This window comes from Uranotaenia lowii, chromosome 3 (genome assembly GCF_029784155.1).
Source record: "Uranotaenia lowii strain MFRU-FL chromosome 3, ASM2978415v1, whole genome shotgun sequence".
Taxonomy (NCBI): domain Eukaryota; kingdom Metazoa; phylum Arthropoda; class Insecta; order Diptera; family Culicidae; genus Uranotaenia; species Uranotaenia lowii.
The window spans coordinates 232,391,102-232,418,412 of NC_073693.1; the positions used below are offsets into that span (position 1 = coordinate 232,391,102).

Below are 27,311 nucleotides of genomic sequence, written 5' to 3' on the forward strand. Positions count from 1 at the left end.
AATGAAGTGCTGTTATACAGTCATTTTTCGGCTAAATACTGGACTTAATGGTTTGTTGGGCATTATTCGGGTGGAGTTTTTTTTCGAATTTCGCGTATTCCGAAAAATTTCCCTGTGATTCTAAAGTTCGATCTCCAGCTTCGATTTTATTTTTCTTCTTTTTCTCGAAATGAAAAACTTGCGTTCGTCATTTTGCTTTTCAACATAGTATGTGATACCTATAGTGAACTACTGTTACATAAGAGTTTTAAATTTACGATGAGACGCAACATAGTTCATCTAATTATATCCTTCGGCATAGACAAAGCTGCCTCAACAGGAAAATTTCCTGCTTCAAGCCATTAGTGGGCTTGAAACTCTTCAATGAAAAATAGAATCGTCGTCGAAAAAGCCACAGGTTGGTCCGGGTACCTGTTACCTAGTATTGTACAAGGCAATGGAAATGGGGGTCTTTGTTTCGTTTGTAGCTTTTAATTAGGAGCTACGTTGAAGGAGGAAGCCGGACCTGCTGACTGGCCAAACTGAATGAAAACCCGCCCGGCCGGTGTAGCAGCATAGAAATATTATCCAAACGACAACCGACTGCCGGACAGGGATATGGGCGGAACAAATTGAGGAACGCTGAAAATGCAGAATATTGCTCTGCTGCTGGCCATTACGAAAGTCAGCCTTCTACAATGTCGGAATGTCGGTATCCGTAATGTACGGAACAGCAGCAGCCGCAGGCAGCGAAGAGATGTCATTGGCTGATTAGGACAATTTCGCTGACACATGTGATCTCTATGGGAATATGTAATGTCAGATAGATATCGGAAACAAGGTCTGTTCCGGACATTAACTTTTTTTAGAAGCTATCAAAATAATGACGATTAAATTTTCCATTCAGAAAGAGAGGTTAGTAAATCACTTAAACCTGGAATTTTATGTTCAAACCGTTTGTTTCAAAGCCATAAAATCAACATTGACAATGAAACATTGAAGTTTATCAATGACATTGATTGTTTTGTGTTCTGATGGCTTGATGAAACTTATGACGTTTTCGGTAATTTTTCAATGTCAAATCATCAATAAGATCGTGAAAACGAAAAATTGCGAAACATCTCAAGAACGTTCTCTCATCAATGAATAACTTTTTAACTGAATTTCTCTGTTTCCATTCAACTGAAATGGAAATGCTGAACATTGTTGTTTCCATCATTACAAAACTCACCCGCGCATCTTCCTCCGGTTTTCCCGCACACCAACCCTCTCCGCAAAGCGAGCAAGTTGATGAGAACAGCGTTTCCGACCAAGTTCCACGCGAGATGAACAGTGCATCTTTAGCCGGCCTGGTTTATTGGCGAGTCATCGGTCCGTGGCCGCATAAATATTGTTATTGTTTTTGTTTGCGGTTGGCGCTGGAACCTAAACCGCAACCTTGGCACACTTCAACCGGAAGCTGCAGTAGCTTTCAGCAGAACCGATCCATCGTGTGATGGTCAAAACTCTGTCTGTCCGCCCGGGGGCCAACGGAATAACGAGGGCTAGGGAAAACTTGTACTGTGGTACCTCCACTTGTTGTGTAGTTTAGTCATTCTTTTTCACTACTCTAGAATACATAAATATAGATCAGCGGCTAAAAAAAAACATTGAAATGTATTTTTTTCAATGGCGACAGTGCCGCCGATGCAATTATGAGTGACAGCGTTTTGTCGTGCGAATCACTGGTAGAAACTTCCAGCTGGGGTTTGGACGTAAATTACTACTTTGAGATGCGGGTTCATAAATGTATCACTCTATCTTTCTGGAAATACCCTTACAACTTGTACTCATCGTTAAATCAAATATAATTTATGCTTGAAAAATATAAACATCGCAGATGCCCGTAGGGCGATTTGTTCCAGATGAACGACGTTAATCAGAGACCATTAAACAGCGCCGTACAATCGTTTGCTTATCATAGCCCATATAACGTAAAGATTTTATGACCATGTATCTACAATGTACATCGTTTATGAACGCGCCCTTATCTGGCGGGATTGATGGTTTTAATGATTGCACTTCCAACTGCATCCGCAGCTCGCTCGGGGCCAGATTAATTGGCTGTATCACTCGGATAGATGTAGAACAGCAGATATTGCACGCAGTTTGGTCAGCTTACAAGCTAAATAGGCAGCGCCTTACCGCAATCATCCGCTCGCTGAGCATGTGTAATAATATATGGCCCTTACGAGTGTAATTGCGTTAATAGCTTTCCGCGTGTTAGCTCCTTTCAACAACGTAAAAAACTCCATTCCAAGAATGATACCCAGACCCACCCCCATCAGCGGAGCAAATCTTCAATCCACACCCCTGTTTTCGGACATCATCTGGAGTCCGCCTGAGATAGAGGAAATCTGTCTGTTGTGGGTAGATTCACGATAGTATTTTCCACTTGTTTGTTATCATTAGCAAATCCGATCGATGTTTTTACTGAAAACAAGTTCATCAAAGGAAATCAATCACTTAGTTACACCACAACACAATGGAACTTGCAATGCAAGAATTTTACTATGTTTTTTTCTACCAACTATAGCATTTCCATGAAAGGCGAACAACTCTTTAAGTAAATCATTAATAGTGAAAAATGGACAGCTTCCTGTGCATGTCCTCGGGTCAGCAATTGAAACGTGAATCGTTTATCACCGCTGGAACAATATCATTCCATTTAGGATCTCCAGACCGTTACTTCGGAACGATCATCATTAGTTATTACAGAGCACACGGAGAAATCAATATGTATGAAAGAAGAATAAATTAATCCGTTAGCAGCAAACAACATTGATGACGGCTTTTGATTAACTACAACTTACATTCAACCGCACCCAGAAGCTTCATTAAATGATCTTATTAATCAGTAGAGCCTTCTACGTGAACATGATTCAAAAGTATGATTTCTATAAGGCTATAATTAGTCAATTTTCACACTGTTAGAGTTGTTAAATCTTTCAACGTTCAAGCTTTCAACTATTGTTCATATTCAATACAGCACAGCATCCACTAAATAAAAATCACTTTTCAGATTTCTAAAATCTATCAAACTGATTACACCACAAATGTAGTCTTCTCTTTAGCACTAGAGAAACTGCACCAGTCAAAATGATTGGTTTGACACTTTGTTTGTTGAATATCTTTCAAATACCTCGTTTTGAAAATTCGCAAAAAATACGACTTTTCATGAATTTTGAATCTCCACAAACCTGTTTATTTGTTTATTTTTTATTTCACTAGTTCTTTTAATAAGCGAAATAAATTTCACCATGGACACTCGGACCGTGACCAGTCAAAATGACTGGTAAAATTCACAGCCTTATAACTCAAATAAGATAAAAAAAAATCGCTTGCTTTTTTGGTGTCAAGTGCAATAGACTGAGTCGATTTGGGGTCATTTTTGAATTTCTTAAACCCTGAGGTCTAAAAAGCTTCGTCTTGGTCCAAAACTCATACATGATTTTTTGTAGAATTTTTAAGTAACGTTTACATGAGTAAATTTGAACTTTTAGGTTTGTATGGGAAAATTGAATATTTTGTACTGAAAAATCAACAGCGTTTTTGTTTTTTCGGTGGAACCGATCCAGCTGACTGTTTTTGTGCCAATTTATAAAATTTTTAAGAGAAATTTTCCGCTGAACAACTTTGTCGAAGACCGTAACTTCGTATATTATTAGGCAAAAAAGTTATCAGCTGTTTAACAGAGGTATGTCTTTTGGCATTGATAAACAATAAATTCAATTGACATCACTGCAGGGCGCCTAACGAGGTATTGCATGACTACTTTTCATGTTTTTATTGTTCAACTCTGAAATTTGCAACCATACCAGAACAAAATTATATACATGAGAAAGGGCAATCTTTCAACTTTTATGGACATATAGTTTCATTGGTATGCATGAGTTTTACTACTAAAATAACTAAAATGAAAGATGGTAGATTGGCAAATTTCAGTTTTTTTTCACTCACTTACATAAGTTCCCGCTTCAACACGCGAGTGACATAGTTGGCTGATCGAGGAATTGTTGAATCGGCTATACTAAAACTTCAAAACTGACATCTTTCAGTTAAGTTATTTTAGTAGTAAAACCTCATGCATACAAATGAAACTGTATGTTCATGAAGATTGCCCTTTCTGATGTATATATTTCTGTTCTGGTATGTTTGCAATTTTCCGAGATATTGAACAATTAACCAAGGATCTGAAATTCGCTCTCATTTCCTCTAATCACCAAGCGAGCCAACTCATCACAGGAACAAAAATTTTATTTTTCCTTCTTGCTGCAATCAAGTTTGCCACTTTTCAGCCAGAAGGGAAGGCGTATGTTGCATCTATCTTCCTGTATAAGGCAGTCAAGCCCTGGTTTAATAGGTTGGACCTGAGTCGGAATTTTATTCGTGTATTCTTCCGTCTCATGTCCAATCATTATTCCTTAGACGCGGAACTCTACCGTTTTGATATTGCTGGCAGCAATTTGTGTGGTTGCGGCCAAGGTTACCATGACATTGAGCATATTAGCTGGTCGTGTGAGGTCCATCTTGTCGCAAAAAGGAATATCATAGACTCCCTTCGGGCCCGAGGAAAACCACCTAATGTCCCAGTGAGAGATGTATTAGCCGTGCTAGATTTGGACTACATGTTCGAAATCTATCTTTCTCTAAAAGCCATCGATCTTGGTCTATAGTTCTTTTTATTTTCATATTTCCCTTTCTATCTTCTTTTTCTTTGAACAAGAAGTGTTATGCTAAACAAACAATTGTAAAAACAAAAAAAAAGAGTTTGGCTCCTTAAAACTTGAGGGTACGAGCCGTTTCAAATAAAGATTTACAAAAAAAGGCAGTCAAGCGAATGCAATAATATTGTATCAACAACGAAGATACTCAATGGTGATCTGCAACATTCAAAATTCTAGTTGTCGCTGATCATTGCTGAGCGCATCGTTGGTGAACTGTTCACGAGCAGACTATCCGAGCTGTTTTTGTTTTCCTGATTGTCGCAGCAATCTTTGGTCAGAATTGCTTGTAGCTTTTAGCAGGAGAAGTATAAATTGTTTACCCCCCTAACATTCCCGCCTTACCCGCGTCTACGATTGGTATATAAGCGATACATTTTGAGCAGTTCACTTCCGAATGTTTCACTGCTGATTTACATAGAGGCGATCGCGAGTGAATGCAACAAACGAAAAATTACCCCTTCTAAGATCGCTTAGCAACTATGCATCAGACGGAAAATTCTGTTGTGAGTCGTCCATTAATTTTTGTTTTGGGCAGAGCCTTCCCCTCATCCATAAACAAGAAAACGGAAGGCCCGCTTTGATAATTTGAAAATGAAATGTCGCACAGCATTTCCTTGGTTCGTACAGCAAAGGCAGGGGCTAACCAACGCTGCCTGAGAGTGCTATGAAAAAAGTGTATAGATAGAAGCTATCGCGAGCGAATTTCGGAACCTTGCAATAAACACATGCAATTATGATAAGATATCACCCAAAAAGTACCATTAAACTTCAAAATAGTGACTTGACACCCCTAATGAAGTTGTGTAGTTTCACAATTGTCAGTTTTTGAAAAAATGTCTTTAAAAAATGTTGTTTTAAGAGATAGAGCTTTGACGTCTTCAACGAAGATTTTTAAAATATGATGATCTACAACTTTTCTCAAGACATCATAGTGTTAAAATGATAAATACAAAAAATAGACAAATTATCTCACTTATAGGTGAATTGATCAGAAATAAAATTTAAAATAAAATATGTGCATTTTGCAATGATGAAACATTGTAGAACATACCATAAAGCTGTTTTGTCATTTAAACCTTTCAAAAAATCCAAGATCACATTTTTCGAGTTTTATACCACCGATAAAATTGAAGTGAAACCGTGCACCCATGGTCAATACCCATAACTATTTAACATGAATTTCTAATAAGATTGATAATGTGTTTTAATCTTTTGATAGTTATTTGAAATAATCATTTTATGACATACACGCATTCATCAACTCTACCAAAATGAGGTGATTCCGTGCACCCATGGTGAAAAACTATTTACATTTTATAACAAAAATATTACAGAACAAGTAACAAAACAATATCAAAAAAAAAAAGTTCAAAATAATATGTTATTAAAAATTTCCCCTTTACTAGTCATTTTTTCCGGTCACGGTCCGATTAGGTATATTCTATTTGCCGGTCCTTCTAGTGTTAATTGACGTCATAAAAGTAACATTGCGATTTAAATCGTAAGTCATATTCTCTGTTCTATTTTAAAGCATTTATTTTATACACCTACAGGTGACGCTGTTGTTGCTTTTTACTCTCCTGTTTTTCTACAGAAAACAAACGATTTCAGATTTTAAGAGACTAAAAAGATTTTATCCTGCACCCATAGAAGAGGCTGCAAAAATCCAATGCCTTTTTAGCAAATCTCTGTGCCGATAATGCTCTGAAATGTGCACTGTGCCGAAGACGGTATGTTTGAAAAACCGTAACTGGCATAAGGACTCGGCTCCCAACCAAAATGATGACCACTACATTCAAGCGAAACAAGAAAAACATTTTATGGGATTTCCTTCCTATTGGATAATTCATCCCAGAAACAAGAAAATAAAAATTAAAACCACAGCACTGTAGTGGGAATCGAACTCACATCACCAATTGTATTGTCTTGCCAGTCCGACATTCTAACCAGTGTACTATTCGAGCTTCATGCAGGACGAGGTATATTTGTCATAGGCTTTCTGTTACCGATCAATCACAAAAAACGTACAACAGCGGCTTCCCGGCGTTTGGCCTCCTTTCAATGCATTCCTTTGCCTTAAGATGGAAACGGGAAAGGGAACGGGAGTGAAGGAACGGGAAACCCATTGAATGAGAACTGTGCTTTGCTTACTGCCTGCTATCACAGAGAACAGACAAACAAGCTAGCCCACGAAACTTGTGTACAATTTCCAACGATAGTTTTGAACATTTTTTTTGTATTTTGGCTGGGCCTTTTCGAAAACTGGCCAATTGAAAATTTGATTTGTAACTTTTGAACGGCGCAATAGATGGCACTATTTCAAGTCAATTTATAACGTATTTTTGGATTGTGAGCATTTGAAATTCTACACACTTTTTGGAAGATTTTTTTTTCGAGCTTGTACGTCTGTTCTCTGTGCTGCTATTACATACACACGCTACATATACACAGCTGCTAAAGCCGGGCAGCTTGGCCGGTGTTGTTTGAAGGTGAATTGAAGGAATGTTTTTGTTGTTGCTTTTGCTACATACACACGCACAGCTTAGCCGTGTTTGCCGGTTGATTGAATTAGAAGGATGTTTCTGTTGTTGCTTTTGCTACATTCACACGCACAGTGCTCGGTTCGCTGGCTGCCTGGTGTTGGCCGGTATTTATTTCCATCCTTCTTCGGCTTGTGATGCGATGGGGAGGGACGCGAAAACGTTTTTATTTTGTTTCATTCAGACATACGCAATTCGGTTGCGCTGGGAGGTTAATGCCGGTGGGCGCAAATCGAATCAGTGCCGGTCGCGTTATCTTCTTGTACCAATGATGCTATTAAATTGACTACACGCCATTGGCACAGAGGCTGAATTTTGGGTGTGATTATCCTAGTAATAATGGTGTCAAATACCTTCATGAACAGGATATTTTGAAGGGTTTGAAAAATGTTGACCCCTCAAAAGGACCTGGATGGAACTCCTCCAGTATTTTCAAGAACCTTGCCAATGAACTTACATATTCTTTGTTTCAGTTATTTAAGATGTCACTATTTAGAAACAGGAATTTTCCTTAAAATATGGAAAAGTTCCCTTCTGGTTCCTATTTCTAGGGTTCCTAAATCTGGGCGGAAACCTGACGTACGTAATCATCGTGGAATTGCTGTTATCTCTTGCATTCTCAAGTTTTTTTAGGCAATTGTGAATGATTTTTTTCTCCTTCAAATAAAAAATCGAATAACAAACAACCACATCGATTTTTAAAAGATCGCTTAGCTTCCACAAGTTTATTTGAATTCGTAGATTATTCACTAAATGCAATGGATAAAAGAAATCACGTTGAAACATTTATTTATTGATTTAGGACTTCTTAAATGGCTTGGATCATATTTAACAAACAAACAACAAATCAAAAAATTTATGGAAAAAAACTAATCTTATTCAAGTCATTTCAGTTGTTCCACAAGGCTCACATTTAGGACCACTTATTTTTATCGTATACGTTAACGACATTACCTTCATCATGGACAATCTTTTAATACTTATCTATGCCGACGACATGAACTATATTTAGAAAACCAAGTAGTTATGAATTTGTTCCAGAAATAAATAGACATATTCTACACCTATTGTAAGAAAAGTTTACTCTAATGAAATGTGATAAAATGTAGCTCAATATCAGTTTGCAGAAAACTATCATCACCAAATATTGTAATTAATTACACTAGGGAATACGGATGTAGAAAGATATAACAAAGTGAGAGTCTTGGAAATTATCCTGGATTCCAAATTTACTTTTATTGACCACTATACTGCCGTTGGAAGCGTAATTGTCACATGTTAGATTCTGAAATTTTCTTCTTTTTGGTGCCTAGAGGACTTATTTCAAAATTTTTGTTCGCCGTTTTTTGAAAGAAACATCAAGTTCACTCTAAAAAACATGTTTTTATTAAATATAATAAAAGTTTTCATCGCAACGAGGCGGTAGACTCCAAACTACCTCACATATCAAAATGTAACATGTGACAATTATGCTTCCAGCGGCAGTATAACACTATTATACATAAAGCGAATATTTAGCATTTTAGGGTTTATAAAGCGTTTCTGCTACAACTTTAAAGGCCAGTATACCATCAAAACTCTGTATGTTGTCTATGTGAGGTCTGTTCTGGAATATTGTAGCATTGTATGGTCTCCTCGCTCAGGTATATATGAAGAAAGAATAGTATTAGTACAAAAAAAATTTCTGTAAGGTATGCTCTTCAAAAGCTAGGTTGGGCATCACATCGTCTTCCGTCATATGAAGCTCACTACGCGTTGACATCCGTGTTTCGTATTTTGAAAACCTAAAAATGCAAAAATGTGCCAAATTACGTCAACTTTCCTATCCTCTTTTCAAAATTTATCTGGTGTGACTAAAATCATTTTGACGATTTATTGATTTAGAATTACGGTTTTTAAACCATTTTTTCAACATTTTGGTCATGATCTTTAAAAATTTCAAACAAAAAAAAATCCAATTGTCCAACGTATAGCTTCTAACTACAGCTTTTTGGAAACTATGTGAAATTTTTTTTTAGAATTCCGTAGTTGATCAAAAGTTTTTTTTTCCGAAGCATTTTTTTCGGGTTTTTTTTCTTAGACTTTTAAGACCGGAAAACTGAAGTGTTGTAGCTGAATATTGTCTGAAAAACATATTTAACGAGGTTTCTAAAACTTTTAATTTAGTAAAAAATTTTTGGGTAACAAGAGATAAATATTGGTTTTAGTCAGGAGAGTCAAATTGACACTCCAGGGACTGTAGCGGCTAAAAATTTCAGAGACGGCTGAAGGTTGATGCTCTCCTGTTATATGTAGAAATAAGATCACCGGTACTTGCCTGCAGAGTGGATTAGTTCAAATCTGACAGAAAGAGTCCAGTTCCTGAAGCTAGAGAAAGTGAAAACCAGCGAATTCTCGGTTAACAGTGGTGTACCACAAGGGAGTCAATTGGGACCCCTTCTTTTCGTCAATGTCAATTAGAAGAAGATAAGTAACATCTTCCCCGAATATCGTTTCGAAAAAAGCTGTACCGTTGACAGAAGGAGGCCTTCAGTTGGATGCGGAACTTAGTTTTTCAAAATGGCTCAACGAGCCTGAAGTTTGTATAAGATTTTGAGACATTTTGTTCGGGAGGAACATAAAAATCCAGTTTTTCATCAATAAGTTTGGTCCTCTTCGTACGATTTCTTTTGAATATGGTTTTTTTCTGAAATTCTAAATTATGAAAAATATTTCATCCGAAGACCGCATTTCGATTCGAATTAAGATAAAAAAGGTATTAAGCTTCATAAATGAGCTAACTTTTTTAAGGGTGATATTCATCATTATTACATAGAAAATTTTGACGCAGCATTAACAGTGAATAACTAAATTTTCTAGGTGAACGTCCATTAAGATTAACCGAAAAAAACTGTGCAAGTTCGATAAATAGCTAGGCCGTAAAAAAATTACTGGTTCCGTTGTTTTACGATTACTGTGTAGAAGAATCAAGAGTTCACGTTCCCGATTTTATATTCAAAATTGAGTTAATCGAAAATAGTTGGATTCAACGGTTCAAAACAGCGGACTCAAAATTAATTCATTTTTCTTGAGCAAGAGAGCAAAACAAAGATCGAACTTTGAACTTGAAATTAAGCTTAAGGTTTGTGATAAAATGAGTTCGTTCATTTTTCTTACTTTAGAGTTCTATTCGTTGAACTACATAAGCTCCAAATACTTACTCCAAATATTTTATTATTTGTCATCAGAATGCGAAAATGTCTGTTATTGTCTGCATTCAACTGTCATTGTCATCATGAAATTATGTGCGTCTTAGAATGCCGTCTGCCATAGCTCAGAAATGCAACACTATCTTTACCGGAACAGCAAAATCCGGTTTCGGGCATATATATCCTTTCTTGAATTCCTTAAAAATAAACAACCCTCGAAAGAAAAGAACAATTTTGAGTTCGGCACGAGAAGGCACGAAAACAGTTAGAAAAGGTTGTCAGAAATTTTTCAGCACGTATCCGGGCTATTTTATATAAAAATATGGCAATATCCGAGCATTTGATTTCAAAATTGACGACAAAAAATCCGGTCAAACTTTGTCAAACCCCAAAATTTACTCAACAAAAATCAAGAATAAAAATGAAAAAAAAAAAACTCAAAACATATTGACAGATTCTAAATCATATTTAAGAATTCCTAAAAAATCTTTCATGATTATTTTTGTAAAACTTGCTAAAAATATTTCGTTTCGGAGGCATTTAAAATTTTCAAGCCATTTTTTTTTTTAATGTTTGATTTGCCAAATAAAGTAAATACATCCGGGCAACCGGGCCGGGTCGGATTGTTCCCCACTCTTGTATTATTTATACGTGCAAACCAGGATAAAACCGGGCAACTTGGCAACCTTAAGTTAGAAACTAGTTTTGAGAATGCTTAATCGAACCCAAAGTTGAGAGTCGCTACTTAACTGCTGTTTGAACCCAAAACTACTTAGAATTGGGTTTAAAATCGGGTTGATGATTTCTTTATTTTTCGATTGTCGAAGTTTTTCTGGAGCTCGTGTTGACTTTAGATGTTCTCCAGCCTCTTTCTAAGCAATCCTGGAAATTTTGGTCCAATTAAGTTTGTCGAATTAGGAATTTTTAACAAAAGCCACACCATTTTCCAAGTTTCTAGAAACCCGTTACCGATAGATTATTGATCATACTGTTTGAGAATATAGTTATTTTAAACCACTGAAACAACCCGATTCAAATTACATACAATTCCAAATATTCAAACTATTTAAATGCATTAACGTATTGGATTTCCGGTGCCATTTGTTTGGCCATCTATTCAAAGGCTGTCGGAGACCCCGACTGATCGATGAGGGCTTGCCTGTAGGGTATCGAGTTGTTTGCAATCGGAAAAGTGCACCGTTTCGGAACGATGCCTTCACGTGCTTGACCTTAGCCATGGGCACCGGTTCTATCTTCCAAGAAAGCCGTAGCAGCGTTGCAGTTCGATGACGTCCGGCGGCGTCTGAGGCGCATCTTTGGCTCGGGGGCAAACCAGTCGTCTTCCGCGCCGGCCAGTGACAAGACAAGATGATTCCGGTCCATCGAAACGTGCAGAATACTACACATGCTTATGGGTTAGTTTTCTTTCTGTCCGGTGCTACTCACCCGGGTAGACAGAAAATTACGGTAATTTTCCGTATTGTTGAACCTTGTATTTTTTATCCTCTTTTGAATGCGAAAACGAAGAATCGGATGCTTGGAGGTTATAAATCAAATGTGGTTGATGAATTTGAGGAAGAATTCATTAACAGTATTTTCAAACAGCAAAAAACCAATGTTCCTATTTGTACCAATTTGAATGTTGTTGAAAAATTTTTATGAACAAATTTCGGATAAAATCATGTACGAGAATAGAACAGACAAACCACCAAAGGCTTTTGCTTCCTCACATCACAAGTTATGATGAAACAAGTCAACTGGAAAACCGAGGCACGCAAGTCGCGTGGCTGCTCATAACTAGAAGAAAAAATAAACAATTTAAAAACCAGCCATTTATTTTTAACCCAAAGCCGTCAAGGTATGACCAGTAAAAAAAAATCGCTATCTTCCTTGACGCCATGCCCAACGAACAGTTGTTGGTCTTCGTTGATTTACCGCATATCGAATTTGGTGTCGATGGCGACCTTCGTGATTGGATTCTTATACAGAATTTGCAAAATTTATGCAAACATTATTCATAGATACCTGCTGCAGCCTGCCAACGCTTTTTGGTTCAAAATTTTATTACACCCCTTCAAGTATGTTCAAATGTTAATGGCAAAACTGGCTACTCCCGCAAAATCCATCCTACCACAAATAATTTTGATGTTTGTATCTCTTGTTATTTTTTACTGGATCTTTGATGAATTTGAACCAAATTTAATGAATTAAACATGAAGATTCAATGAGTAGGTGAAAAGTATTCACACAAATCCGTATTGAATGACCACGATCATTAAGTTCTTCTACATTATTTGTTTATCAAATTAAATAGAAGGTTTGAAAATACGTTCCAAAATGTTTGTAATGGTTAGCTAAATTTGTAAAGCCTTCATTTTTCTAGTAACAAAATGGAAACTTACTTTCATCGATGGTTGAAATCTTTAAATTAGCTCAAGAATCTTATAGATTTAGCTAATTTGATTTGAGCTTAAATTGATTAGTTTTTAAAATCTTCAAGAAAAAACTTATTCTATGTTCACATCGAATAAACTAAATCTACCAAACCCGTGAGTCAATTAAAAAAAATACTATCGTTCTTCGGCAAAAATAAATAAAAGATTGAAAAGTGAAAGTAAGAGGTTAAAATTTTACGTGAAAATCTTATTCTTGCAATCTTGACCCAAATTGAAAATTTTAGTTTGAAATTTTCCTCTTGAAAAAAAACAGCAATAATTATAGTGTTAAACATTACACCAAAAATATTGAGTTCCTTGCGGATTCCTTACATTAGATTAAAATGTTTCCTTTTTTTAGCAAATATTGTTAATGAAAAATCCATTCCTTAACTAAAATTCTGTGGCTATTTTTTTTAATAAGATTTTCATTGCATGAAACTTTGATTAAAATTTAAAATTTTGAAATTGAATTAAAAATTGAAATTGTAAGTTGGTTGTTGGAATCTGTTTCCGAATTTAAATACGACTTCTAATATGTACAAAAAAACTCATATTAAAGATCTCAAATTAAACTCATATTAAAGGTCATAATTTTAAATATGAACCAAGAAGTGAAATTTATTCAGAGCCCTCAATCATGAATCTATAATTTAAATTTTGATGTTTTGGGTTTCAGTTTGTTTCTAATCGGACTTGCGAATCTGGATTTAAATATGTATTTCTAATAATGAAGCTGATTCGAATTTGAAGCATTGTTAGGTATGTTTGCATTCTGTGTAACAGTGAAGTATAAGAACTCTGAATTTGAGTATGAAACAAAAATGCAAAATGGTTTTTTAAATATATTTTTTAATATTCGCGAAACTATTATCTGACTGGTGAAAATGAATATGAGTTTCGAAAATCATGAATCGAAATTTGAATGAATTGCAAAATCGAATTTGAACCAGTATTTAAACACAGTTTTTCAGTTCTTATTTCGAATGATGATTCTTTCTGCAAATCAAGAATCCTTAACTGGATTCAGAATCGCAAATCTGAAAACAGAAATAAATTATAATCTAGTGAGAAAATAAAACTGGAATTTGGAATTTGAGATTAGTTTTTGGGGATTTGGCATCAGTTTTGAGTCAAGATTGTTACTCTTGAATAACCTTACTCATTCATCAAAATTTGAATAAAACTTTAAAACTTTGAATGTAGAGTAGAAAAACTTACTTGCTTTTCTGGACTCCCATGGGGAGGTTTAACCTAGGGTGGTTACCATACGTACTCTTTTAAGAGTAGGGTCAAGTGGGGTAATTATGAACACGGGGTAATTCCGAACAAGTGCCATACGCGCTGGTGTGGGGGATGAATGAACACAAAAAGTTCCAAAAGTGGTAGTTTAACATCCGACTGATAGCTTTCAGCTGTTTCCGACCTGTTTTCAAACCCTAATGATATCATTTCAGATGTTTCAAAAAACCATTACCTCGTGAAACGGAAATCGTTTTGGACAGTGTTCAATGTTTTGAATATCTGAACATAGGAAATCAAGCGAGAATGTTGTTATCAACTGTTTTACATCCGGTTTATGATGCTTTGTCTGGATTTTGAAGGAATTTCGAAAAATTTTATTCGCACAGGTTCACTGATGAGTGTTCATATTTACCCCATAGTTTTCGTCCTATGGGGTAATTATGAACACACATTTCCTGACATTTCTTTGGCTTTTTGATGGTCAAATGTTTTATTCATCAACTTAGGGGGCCATTCATTTATTACTCAAGCATTTCCAGACCCCCTTCCCCCTCCTCTCCTTTTCAAAAATATCTCATAAACCTCCCCCCACCCCTCTTCTATAAGGTCTTAACACAGGACTGTGAAGAAATCTTAGCCAGGAAACATCAACATTCGGCATACTATATCCCAGGATCTTACTGGACCAAATTTAATAAATTTCATAATTAAATTAGGTCCGCAATGTGTTAAGTTTTGAATTATTGAGAAATTGTTATTTTTTCTTTTAAAAATGAGATTCGGATTTAGAAAAAAAGCTATGCCAGTTCTTTTCAGTCTTTGAAAAAAATTTGAACACAATTTTATCAAAACTTCAAGAGTGAAAAAAGTTTATAAAACAGAAATTTTGAAAAAAAAAGCTAAATCCGCATTTAAACGAGTCTCAATTTTGTTTAAAAAAATAGTGATAAGAACTTGCTTTTTGTTGATAGAAAAAAATGTAGTCTCAGTGTTTTCTAAGTTTTAGTGAGTGGTTCCTTACAGATAGTTTTACCGGTAATACCGAAACCGAAAACCTGTATCGCAGGAATAGTTTTCTAACACCGAATAAAGGTTTTACGTCCTTCGAAAATCAGTTTTTTTGGTATTGATAGCTAGACTTTAAGAAATTTTTAATTTTACTAAAAATATAATTCACCATTTTTTGACAAAAGGTTCGCTGCTCAAGCTTAAATACATTACCGCGTAAAATTTAACATTATTATAAACCTTAAATCTCTGTGGTAAACAGTAAAATATATGAAAAACCATGATAAATTTAATAGGCGAATAAGTCCACAAAACAAAGATAAAAAAATAAATTTTCCTGTTTGTTTGGACAACGTGCTGCTATTCAGAGCATTAGAATTGTAGCAAAGAATAATTGTTTATGAGTTACATTCGGATAACAAAGATCCAAAATCTATGTTCTTGCTGTTTCATTTTTAAACTAAGTTACTTTTTTCAATCTTTATTTGTTCGAATATATTTTTTTTAAATTTAGTACAAAATGGAAATCTTTTGGTTGAAGATTTTCTCTTTCAGTTTGGTGAGGAAAACTTCTGCAGTGATATTTTTTTGTTGAGAAAATAGAGCTACTTAATAATGTGAAATTTCGTACAGGTGATAAAAAAAAATTATTTAGTGTAAATATTTTTCAAAACAGTCGATCATATAGAACTGACAAGCCGTGCAAAATATGACTGTTCACTGATCCAAGAAGATTTTAATGGGTGTTTTTGTGATACAACCATCTTTAAAAAAATTAGAATTTTCTGTATATGTATCGGTTTCAATTTCGTGATATCTCGGACGTACGTGAAAAGCCTAACCCACGAAATTTCGGTGAAAACTTGATGTTTGCTGCGCAGGACATTGAAAACGGATGTAAAAACTATCGAGTAGCCTAACTGCCGAAAATTTCACACGTATGGAGAGGCAATATCAAATTAAATGTTCTGTAAAGACAGAAAAAAGAAACCAACCAAAACGTAAAAGATGCAACAAAAAATTGAACTACCGAAACAAAAGATACAAAAAATCAATACAAAAGAACACTAAATAGCTAATTTTTGTGTGGCTTTACCTCTAAATTTTGATTACATTTGTTTATTTTATAAGTTGAATTGAACATGAATTGAATTGAGTTTTTGTAAAACAACCCATTTTCTTATTACTGCTTATTATTTTCATTATTCAGTGTTGAATTGAGATTTTCTGACACCATATAAATCATATTGGTCAAGTCTCGGGGTAAATATGAACAGCGTTCGGGGTAATTATGAACATAATTTTTTAAGTAAAAAATCTACATACACTGCTTACTATGGGTAAATGTAACGTATAAATACTGTTACTTTTCAAAAATTTTATACCAAGTCCGTAATCCGTGTTCATAATTACCCCCTAGACAGGGGGGTAAATATGAACAGACGGGGTAATTATGAACAGACGTCTCAAGGACGTGGGTTGCGACCAGAAAAAAAAAGTTGCTCTACAGAATGATGAAGAGCACGGAAACATTCATTATTGGCAGGTTTTCAGAATTTATGATGAGAAATAAGCATGTGGTGGCTGTGAGTGTGCCAAATGAAGAAATTTTGTTCATAATTACCCCACCTAGCCCTACATGTACTCTTTTTCGATCAAGAAATGGGCGTACATACTCTTCTTTTTGCGAAATTTTACGAAATGTACTCTTTTTTATGAGAGATATTTAATCAGAAAAATGAACTTCTTTGTTTCAGAATATGAAAATTGTTGACCACATCTTATACAAAAAATACGAATGAAATGCAACATACAAAAACTTTCAATACCTTACCTAAATATCCCGTCTTCTTGAAGGCATTTTTGAGTCGTAATTTACAGTGAGCGTAATAAGTGCAGTTGAGTTCGTAATAAATCCCCGAACAATTATCAAAGAGCACAAAAGCAATATACTCAAATGCTTCGTAGCGAACAAATCTAACATATTGTTTGTTCAAAGGAAATACACGAACCTAAAATCTCTTTTTGAAATCATGTTTTTTATCGGGTTTGGTGTGGTTTGCCAGTATAACATCACGTACTTTTCCTTCGAATAATTCCAAAAGGAATATTCTCTTTTAATTAGTTGAAAAAAATATTATGAGAAAATGTATAATTATCATATATCATCATAATCATTATCATTATCATTTACCTTAGCTTTCCAGAATTTTTATCAGCGTATTCGATGAAACAAGCTCCGGCGAGGAAGAAAACACCTCAATGCACTTTTTGTGACTACGTAAATCCTGTTTTGAGCACTTTTGTTCCCTTTATGTGACTTAAGTCCCTTTCAACGTACATATTAATCTCTTTTGCAACTTTCAAGTTCGTTAATGAGTGCATATAGTTCACTCATGAGAATTGTGCAAAACAAATCACATACAACGCACATATTGATCAGTTTTGCAACTTTCAAGTTCATTAATGAGTACCTAAAGTTTACTCAAAGGAATTGGGCAGTTGATTCTCTTTATTAGCCAATATGTAACTTCCAAAGCCTGCATTCAAGTAAGTATGTGACTTTTGGTTGCTTGGGATATTCCTCCTGCTGGTTGGGTAGTCGGTGAACAAACATCGTTTCAGCCGTTCAGTGAACATCGGCACGTAAGGTACTGATCGATATAATTTTAAAATCCCTGTAGATAATGTCATACGACATCGAAACGTCGGTTTAGAAATAAATTTCGTTGGTTATGATAATTGGACTAATTTTCCGGAAATAAATACATTATTCCTAATTTTTATTAAAATAATTTTATGGACCACTTTAAGATCGATAAAAATTCGAAACCCTTCGCTTGTAACTCGGTGTTGAAACATCACGAGGGTGTAATTTGAAGAAAATAATCGAATAAAAACCTGATTAAAAACCATCTATAACTTTTTATTTTTTGGTCATGTTATCATCTTTTACAAATTCTAAAAACATGTTATTTCAAGTTTCTATGTTTGAAAAATTAGAATGATACTTTGTCCCATACTTGAATGGGAAGGATTTTAGTAGAGAGGAAAAATTTTGACTTTTTAAGTTAAAGGAGACTTCCCAAGCAACCAAAAGTCACATGTTTACTTGAATGAAGGCATTGAAAGTTACATATTGGCTGACAAAAAGATCAACTTCCCTATTCCTTTAAGTGATTATTATGTACTCATTAATGAACTTGAAAGTTGCAAAAGTGAACAATATGTACGTTGTATGTGACTTGTTTTGCACAATTTCCATGAGTGATCTCATTAACGAACTTGAAAGTTGCAAAAGTGATTTATACGTACGTCGTTGGGGACTTAAGTCACATAAAGGGCACAAAAGTGCTCAAAACAGGATTTGGTAAGTCACAAAAAGTGCATTGATGTGCTTTCAAAATCAAATCACCACTTCGGGTTTTTGTTTCAGTTAGAACAACATCTAGGCGTGGTCTTGAGGTAGCGTGTTCGATTCTCACCACGGAGATCGGGGTTCGATCCCCAAGCCGGGCAAGTTTTTTTTCAATAAGTAATTTGGTAATTGAGTGACCATTCTGATGCGATATATGTAAGAAAAGTACGAGAGAAGCAATTGAGCAATTTGTCGATTTTGGAATCCGGTGCGTGGCATCATGGCGGTACCATGTACAGAACATGATAAATAATCAAAAGAAGGTGATATGAACCGAAGCCAAGGGTGCAGTTGAGATAGAGAGAGATTTTTTGCTCATTTTGCGATTTTTTGGAAGCTGAATTAAAAGGCCGCTGGAAGCTGAATAGAAGATCATTAAGATTTGTTTTGGAACTAGTTAACTTAAATTTTAAGCTGCATAGAACGTATGGGGCTGAGTAAGCGTTTTTGTACCTGTTTTATGGGACTTTTGGTTACTTGGGTTGGTCCTTTATTCAAGAAGACTTGATCCTTATTTCAGGGAAACTCAACCTCTGTCAAAAACCAACCAAATTCGATGGATAAGATTAATTAGAAAGTTTATACTATTCATTTAATCGATTATAAGTTTTTTTTCTACAACCCTATATTCATAGCATACTTGAAGGCGAAAATTTAAATTTTTAGATAAAATCAAACTTTGATGTCTTTTTAACAGGCAATCATTGGAGAGATTCATTTAGATGAAAACACATCTTTTTGAGTTCTAGGGATCAATTGAACTCATAGGTAACATTTATTTAAAAAAAATTGAAAAAGAAGTTAAGAGTTTACCATATGTCATTATGAAGTTCTTATCATTTTCCAAAGATTGATTTATTTAAATAAATATTTTGATATATGTTTTTCATGTTAGAATCATTTGAAAAAAAATCTTCAACTTACATTTTGATGAATTTTACATCAGAAGTTCAATAACTCAAAAAGATTTTTTTCTAAATTTTCCAAGAAAACATCATAACTGATCCATTTTTCGAGAGCATAAGCTGTGAGATATGGCTCAGGGATCCAATCTCCCCAGGGATCTAGTCTCCTTGCTCTCCCCTATATTTTGAAGATTTGAAGTTACAAACGGAACCTGCTCTTAAGTGACCCGTTTGTTAAACTGCCACAGTTTATCAAATTCAACGTTTGTAAGGCATGAATATCAGAAATTGCAGAAAAAAGTAATCCCTGAAAACAGTCAAAGTTTCAGTTTACGGACTTTACTTATGAACGGATATAAAGTAATATAAAAATTGATTTTAAAAGAAGAGTCTCACGGTTTTATCACATTTTGTATCCTTGAACTCCGCGTAAACTTACAGCTTTTGAAAGAAAAATTGAACCATTAAAACAGTCGATCATCAACCAGTCTTTGTTTTGTTTACCTTTTGTACTTTTGTAGCGTTAATATCTAATATTATTATTCTTAAAAATCTTGTTGTTTGTATTTTATCTTATACAATTATTGAACATAACATAATAAAATTAGCAATAAATAAATAGTATATTAGTAAATATCGAATAATGAATCTCTTCAAAGGAAATTATTTTCCATTGAGATTTCATATTGTAGTCAATTTAGTTAAATAATACATTTCCTCGCACGACATTATAAATATTTGTGTTCTCAGCATGATTAAAATTTGCTCGCGTTTACTCTTATTATCATTTTGCTGCCAGACATGCTGAGAACAGTAGCGTCCATTACCAGGGGGCTCAATTGAGCCTTTTGGTGTGGGGGAGTGTGGTGGGCCGCTACAAAAAAAAAAAAAAAAACTTTAAATGCTTGTCATGCTCTTATTTCTCATATCTGAAAAAAAATCACAACAAACTCTATTTTCAGTGTTTATGTATCTTTATTTCAAGTGAAAGAAGGCTTTATAGGATTAGGAACTGTTTAGCCCTGTAGACTGTCTCGTCATATATTCCTAAATAATTTAAACCACGTAGTTTCTTCTAACCACCTTTCCCAAAAATTATACAAAAACAACTGTCACCAAATGATAGCTTTACAAGAAGAGATGGGGGTTGAAATCACTTTCATCTTTTAATTATCGCTGCTTTTCACCATTCGTCACCTCGTGGCTGCTGGCCACGGTGGGTCTGATCAGATGACATTCGGCAGCAACGGGGACAAAACGTGAACGTCCAAGTTTTATACCTCTCTCTTATTTAGCAAAGATAATATTCAGTATCTTATAGCGCTTTTTTCCACTTTCTTTCTCCGTTTCTTTGCAGTTCAAAATTCAATTTGACGATTCATTAACCTCAACCTTCGAGTACCCGTCGGAGACGTCGCTGCTGGAGACGAACGATTTCGATGACGAGGCGACGCCAATTTCGACGACGCCGACGTCCGTTGTGGATGGTGGGGGTGGCGGAGGCGGCGGCGGCGGAGGTCTAGCATTCGGTGATAATAGCCTGCTGTCGCACAAAAACAACCTGCTTTCGTCGATGCCTTTGGGTAAGTTTTCGGTCCTGTCCGGCTTCTGAAGAACCCGAAATCTTTCCTTTTTCTTGCTGTTTTCCCATTTGTCTTCATCATTCTCCCTTCAAGGTGTTTTTAATTATTTGATTAGTATTTGAAGTTCATTTTCGCTACATCGCCCGTGTACCCTAGAGCGCAATCCTGCAATCATCAGTGAGTTGATCACTGGCTAGATGCTAGACATTAGCCTGTTTTGATTAATGTTAGATTTTATTTGTTCATTTAAAGTACGATAGACTTAGCTGAATGCTCATTAAAAACCATCGAAATATGTAAAAAACATTCCAAAATGTATTAACGATAGACATAAAATACTGAAAATCCGGTCAATCAACACAATTTGTATAGGAAGTAAAACAAAAAAGATTTGAAAAATTTTGATAGCAAGTGCGTACTTTATTTTAACGTGTTCACCAGACCGCTGCAAGCTTTGTACGGAAATTTCAAATTCCTAACTTTTTACATCTCTCATAACTTTTTTTGGCTGTTTCTGTAGCCAGAAATAGCAATAAAAATTTTGGAAGCGCTCCATCCAGTCCTGAATTAGCGCATTGAATTTTGATTTTGTATGGAAATTATTATGGGAAAACAAAATTTTTCATTCGAAAATCGCCAGAGATGTACTGCAGGTTTCAATTGGTATAACTTTGGAGGAAACATATTCCTTGATTCTTGCAGTACAATTCATGTCAACAAAGTACAAACCTAATTTGTAACCCAGAAAAGATATTCGATGTTATGCAATTTTTTTCAATTTTTTTTATTTTACCGTTTTTGACTGCTTTATTGAAAGTTGTGTATCCGTAGGATAAAAACAAAAATCTCAAAAAACTGCATTGCATAGCCAAAGAATTTATTGATTTATATAACTTTTGCTAAAACATTTAATAAAATTTTAATAATCTAGAAGGCAAAGTCTGTCATTTTCTAATACTTTTCATTGGATTCAGATTTTTAATTTTGAAATGCTTGTCATGCTAGCAAAAAATGAAGCTAAAAATAGTCAAAACCAAAAATTAAAGATCAACTTTATTTCAAGCTTATTTGAATTTTCTGGATGATTCAATATGCAAAAATTTCTTCTTCCTTACCAATTTCCATACAAAATTGAAACGCGTTGCGCTAACTCAGGAATCAACCCAATCATCTCAAATTTTACACTGATGCCCAAAGGCAATTAAATAAACATATGCGAGCAAAAAGTCATTTTTTGCAGCAGTCTTGTGTATACTGTACATTAACCTGCTGTAAGTTATGTATGGGAATTTCAAATTTATAAATTTGTATATCTCCCATAACTTTTTTTGGTTGTTTTTGCTGCCAGAAATAGCAATAAAAATTAGGAAGCGATTCATTCAATCATGAATTTGCGCAACGCGTTTTACTTTTGTATGGGAAAACAAAATTTTTCATTTAAAAATCACCAGATATGTACTGAAAGTTCAAATAAATATAACTTTGGAAGAAAAATGTATAAGCTGTTTGCATAGTCATTGAGTTTGTTGATTTAAGTATATAACTTTGGCAAGGACATTTCATGAAATAATTGAAAGCTCTAGCAAGCAAAGCCTGACATATTTGAATACTTTTCAATGGATTCAGTTTTTTTTTATTATGAAATGGTTATTACTTCTATGATGAAATACTTAGCTTTTTATAATACTCAATAGCCAAAAATTAAGCTGAGGATAGATAAAATCTATATTTGGAAAAAAATTTCAATTGAATTTCCTGGATGCTTGGTGACCCAAAAGGCATCAAATATGGGGCTTGATAGGGTACCGATTTTCATCTAAAATATTTTGATCAAACAATGCATGATTAAAAAAAACTTTTAGAAATGATTTTCTGTGCTATTTGAATATTCATTTTTAATTGCCTTATCATTAATGCTTTTCAAATCGCAACTTTAAAAAATAAATCCTAAAATTTTCAAAATGGTTAGCTAAATTAGTATGCATAATAGAGCCTTAAAACAAAAAGGGGAAGTTACTTTTATCGATGATTAAAATCTTTAAATTTGCTCCAAATTCTGGTAGATCTTGCTCATTTGGTTTGAACATAAAATAAGTTTTTTTTAAACTTTCAATTTAGGCTGGAACAAATATCAATTTCTTCTTTTGTCACCCCCCCCCCCCCCTTCGAAATTTCCAAAATCCCGAAGGGGGGAGTATCTAAATAAAGTTTGAAGTATTTTAAGTAAATTTCAAATAAAAATTCAAATATCCGTAAGATTACAAGACCAAGAACCAAATTGATGGAAGTTGATTCACATTTTGTATTTTTGATTTTATTGAATTTTTTGATAAAAAAAACTTGATTAATAGGTTTTATGCAATAATATTGTATGCCATTTGGTTGCATACAAGCTTTTGTGCAATTTATTCAAATTTATTTGTTTTTCGCATTATTTTTTATTGTCCTCCCCTCGCGATGTTCCAACTCCGAGTGACAAAAGAAGGATTTGAAATTTCCGGCCTTATTTAAAACAATAAATATTGAATGCTCAAATAAAATGAGCAAAATCTATCAAACTCTTGAACCAATTAAAAAAAACAATCATCGTAATTTTATATTTTCAAAAATTCAAGTGAATCTCCATCCAAATTTAAATTTTAAGTTTGAAATTGAAGTTTTGATAAAACTTAAATGGATGTTAAGTAGGTGTTGGATTGAGAGGGCGCGAAAAAAATTTTCATTTCGTGCCAAAATAATAAATTGTCTTAATTTTAATTATCGATATGAAATTAAGCAGTTTAGTAGTCGGGTGTCCAAGGCTAGGAACCTGTTATTTTCAGTGCGGTCAATTTCCTGGGAGATTCTTCATAGAAAAAATGAAAGCACTCAGTTGACTTTCATTTAATTTTCAATTTCTTCTTAAAAGTTATTTATTCATAAGTTACAATAATAAAATAGTCACAAAAATTATCACATTGTGATAAAAACACACAAAAAAATGGAAAGGATTAGTGAGCAACTTTAACTGAGTTTAACGTCGTCTGATAGATAGCCACGTTATTAATTACCTAGTTCCATATTGAGTGATCTGCAGTTTTATCATGTGATTTCAATGATGATCCTGATTGAATTTTTCTCCAAATAATTTTCAATTTCTTAAAAAAAATTCACGTTAGCTTTTGAAAGAAATATGCAAAACTGCACAAGCAACTTTAAAAGGACTTCAGGGAAAGTTAAGAAAAAAAACTTAAATTGAGAAACCCTGGAAAAGGAGTTGAAGGAAATTGTGAACTGGATTCTAAGGGAAATTAAATAAGTATCACAACGGTGAAGCTATAGTTAACAAAATTCTCAAGTTTGCTGAAGTCTACAGGAAATGTCATCGTAGCTGGAAAAGGTCCCAGGTGGTAGTTTTTGGGGAGGTCAATCCATTATTTTTATTATTGCTATAATTCTACATTTTTAACAACCTACTTGTAATCAGATTCTACCGATTTGTTTTCGTGAATGTTTATTTATAAGCAAGTTTTTTTTTTTAATTTAAAATCAATTGCATAACATGAAAAAAACCTGCACATTAAAAAAAATCAGATTTTTTTCAAAAAACAAATTTAGCTAAATAAACCCAAATTGAACTTAATATTCGTGATCTTTAGCTAAATTATTTTTATAAATTTACTTTTATTTTAAATAATTCGAAATTTTGAAATAGAATTACAAACCTAATTATAAGTCTGTGATCGCAACGAATTAATCAACTGGATTTTTTTATTTCTATTGTTAAACTCAATAACGAGCTGAATTTAAAATATTTATTCTGAATCTGAACCTGAATTTTTAATTTAAACTATGAATCTGTTACCGAATTTCAAATAAAAAAAAACAAAATACGTGTTAAAAAAATAAGATTTTTAAGTCTAAGTTCAGATCAGAATCTTGAGCTTAGTAGTGAAATTTGTTTTAGAGCCCTTGATCAAGAATCTGTAATTCAAATGTTGAAGTTTTGGGTTCAATCTAGCTGCATTATATAAAATGTTTATTTTTAATCCGACTTGTGAATCAAAATAAGAATATAAATTTCGAATGATGATTCTGAGTCTGTTAAAAATTTCGTTTTTTACGAATTTCAAATCTGAATTTTCGGGATGGTATCTAATTGACTTTCCATATTGCATAGGAATATTATTAAAATATTGAAAACGCATATGAGTTTCGAAAATCATGTTTCAATTTTTTTTTATGAATTTCAATCACGTTTATTTTTTCAAACTTCTAATAATGATTTAAGGTAACAATCAAGAATCCTTACCTGGATACAGTGTCCGAAATATGAAAACAGAAATACAATTTTTTTCAGAACTTAATTTTTCTCAACATGTGAAAAAAATTTGATTTTTTTTGCAAAATCTGAATCGGGGATTAGGTTTAAAAATCGGTTATACCCCCTCCCCCTCCTTCTTTTTTTTCTAGGGTCATGTGTATAACACACTGCATGCAGTTTAATATTTTTTAAGAAACATTTCTTCCAGAATGAGTAATTTAAAACAAGAATTTATAAAATATTTTTCTAAGCACAACGGAAAACTTATTAGATTCCGGAAAAAAAAATCTCCTCTTTTTATATTTTTGAATATGAAAAAAAATAACCCGTTTGATTAGAAAAAAATAATATTTTTTCATTAAATTACAAAAATGTAATGTTCAAGCTGCTCAATAATTTCATCTTAAAAATCAACAGAATAATGCGTTGTTTAAACGCTTATTTTTATTTATTTTTTACTTGATTTTTGTTGAGTAATTTTAGGGTTTTGGAAAAATTGCTCGGATTTTTGATCGTCAATTTTGAAAACAAATGCCGGATTTTGCCAGGGTTTTTCTATAAAATTGCGGAGATTTTGGAGTGTTCGGTCGGGAATTCCCGGGAGTTTGAAATATTCGGGAATTTACATTTCCCTGGAATCATAGTTTCATTTCCGCGAATTCCCGACATGTATGAAATTATTTCTCTGGAAAAACCTGATAGCCTCCGGAACTATTCTTATTGATCTTTTTATTCTTATTGATCTTTTTGCAAATGTAGTCATACAAAACTCATTGATAATATGCCGATTCCTGAGGCAGTAGACATTTTTCAGCCATTTGGTGCAATTTTTTTTATTCAAATAGATAAGTTGTAAAAAAAATTATATGTATTTCCACACCGTTTCATTGAACGGAAACCCACAACACTTTGAAAAATATATGAAAAATCGCAAAGCAGGTAAACAGAATGTGTTTTCTCGAAAGTAACATTTATGCACTTGTTTCCCTCTGGCTTTGAAAGCCAGATAAATTCTCAAACTTAAAAATGAAGAATACATCGTTTTTTTTTTCAGATGAAGAACAAATATGTTAAGTGCGCATAAAAAAACGAAAAAAGGCTTGGTTAGTCAAAAAAAAAAAGACTTTTTTACTAACCCCTGCATGAATTAATTCTTCATTTGACCTATTCAGGAAATTTATCATTGTTGAAAACACTTTGATTTTTTTGATTAAAAATAAATTTAAAAAACATTATAAAGAGTACTTTTTTAACAAATAATGGGATTGTATGCAGGAAAGGTTCGTAAGCTATATTTCAATCGAATTTCATATATTTTACATGTTTTTGAATATTTCCTGGGATCCCGGGAATTCCCGGGAAACAGGCTACCAGATTTTCCGATTCCCGGGATCGGGAAAATGGTCGGGAAATGGACACTCTAGGATTTTCTCTAAGGTTTCTGAAAATAGCCCTTTCTAGGTCACAAGTAGCGGGTATAAAATGAAGTCACTTTTCTCACAAAACGTGCTCTACATACAGTTGACCTCAAGTCGTTGAAATTTTGCAATGGATCGATGGAAGAAGCTATTTTACAAAGAAATATCACCACTGGCGTTTAGAGCTGTCAAACCTCATGATCAGAAAAAAACGCTGGCGTAACATTTCATAAGATGATAGAATAAAAAAAAATTCCAAGTAAAAATTGCAATATTCTTTGTGAGATTGTGTGCAAGTAATTTTAAAACATTCAAGATTCTTAGGCTGTGAGGGCTCACATGTTCAATAAATCAGCCATCTCTAAAAAAGAAAATTACTGAAGTTATGATAACACTATTTTTTACGTTTTCTTGATATCCAGTTCGATTCCAATTTTTCATTCTTAAACGATTGATTTGTACTCGGATGATTTTTTCCACAATCACTGAAAACTATTTGTGAGCTTGTGAAAATTGTGGAAAA

The 27,311-nt window shown here is 33.9% G+C and overlaps 1 protein-coding gene across 1 annotated transcript in view; it reads left to right on the forward strand.

Moving 5' to 3' along the window:
* The window catches only part of LOC129753166 (probable serine/threonine-protein kinase nek3), a 195,438-nt gene that overhangs the window by 167,163 nt on the left and 964 nt on the right, over positions 1–27,311 (forward strand). The window contains exon 4 of the mRNA XM_055748962.1: positions 20,842–21,067. Within this exon, the coding sequence (XP_055604937.1) occupies positions 20,842–21,067 (226 nt within the window). The remainder of the gene's footprint in view (positions 1–20,841; positions 21,068–27,311) is intronic.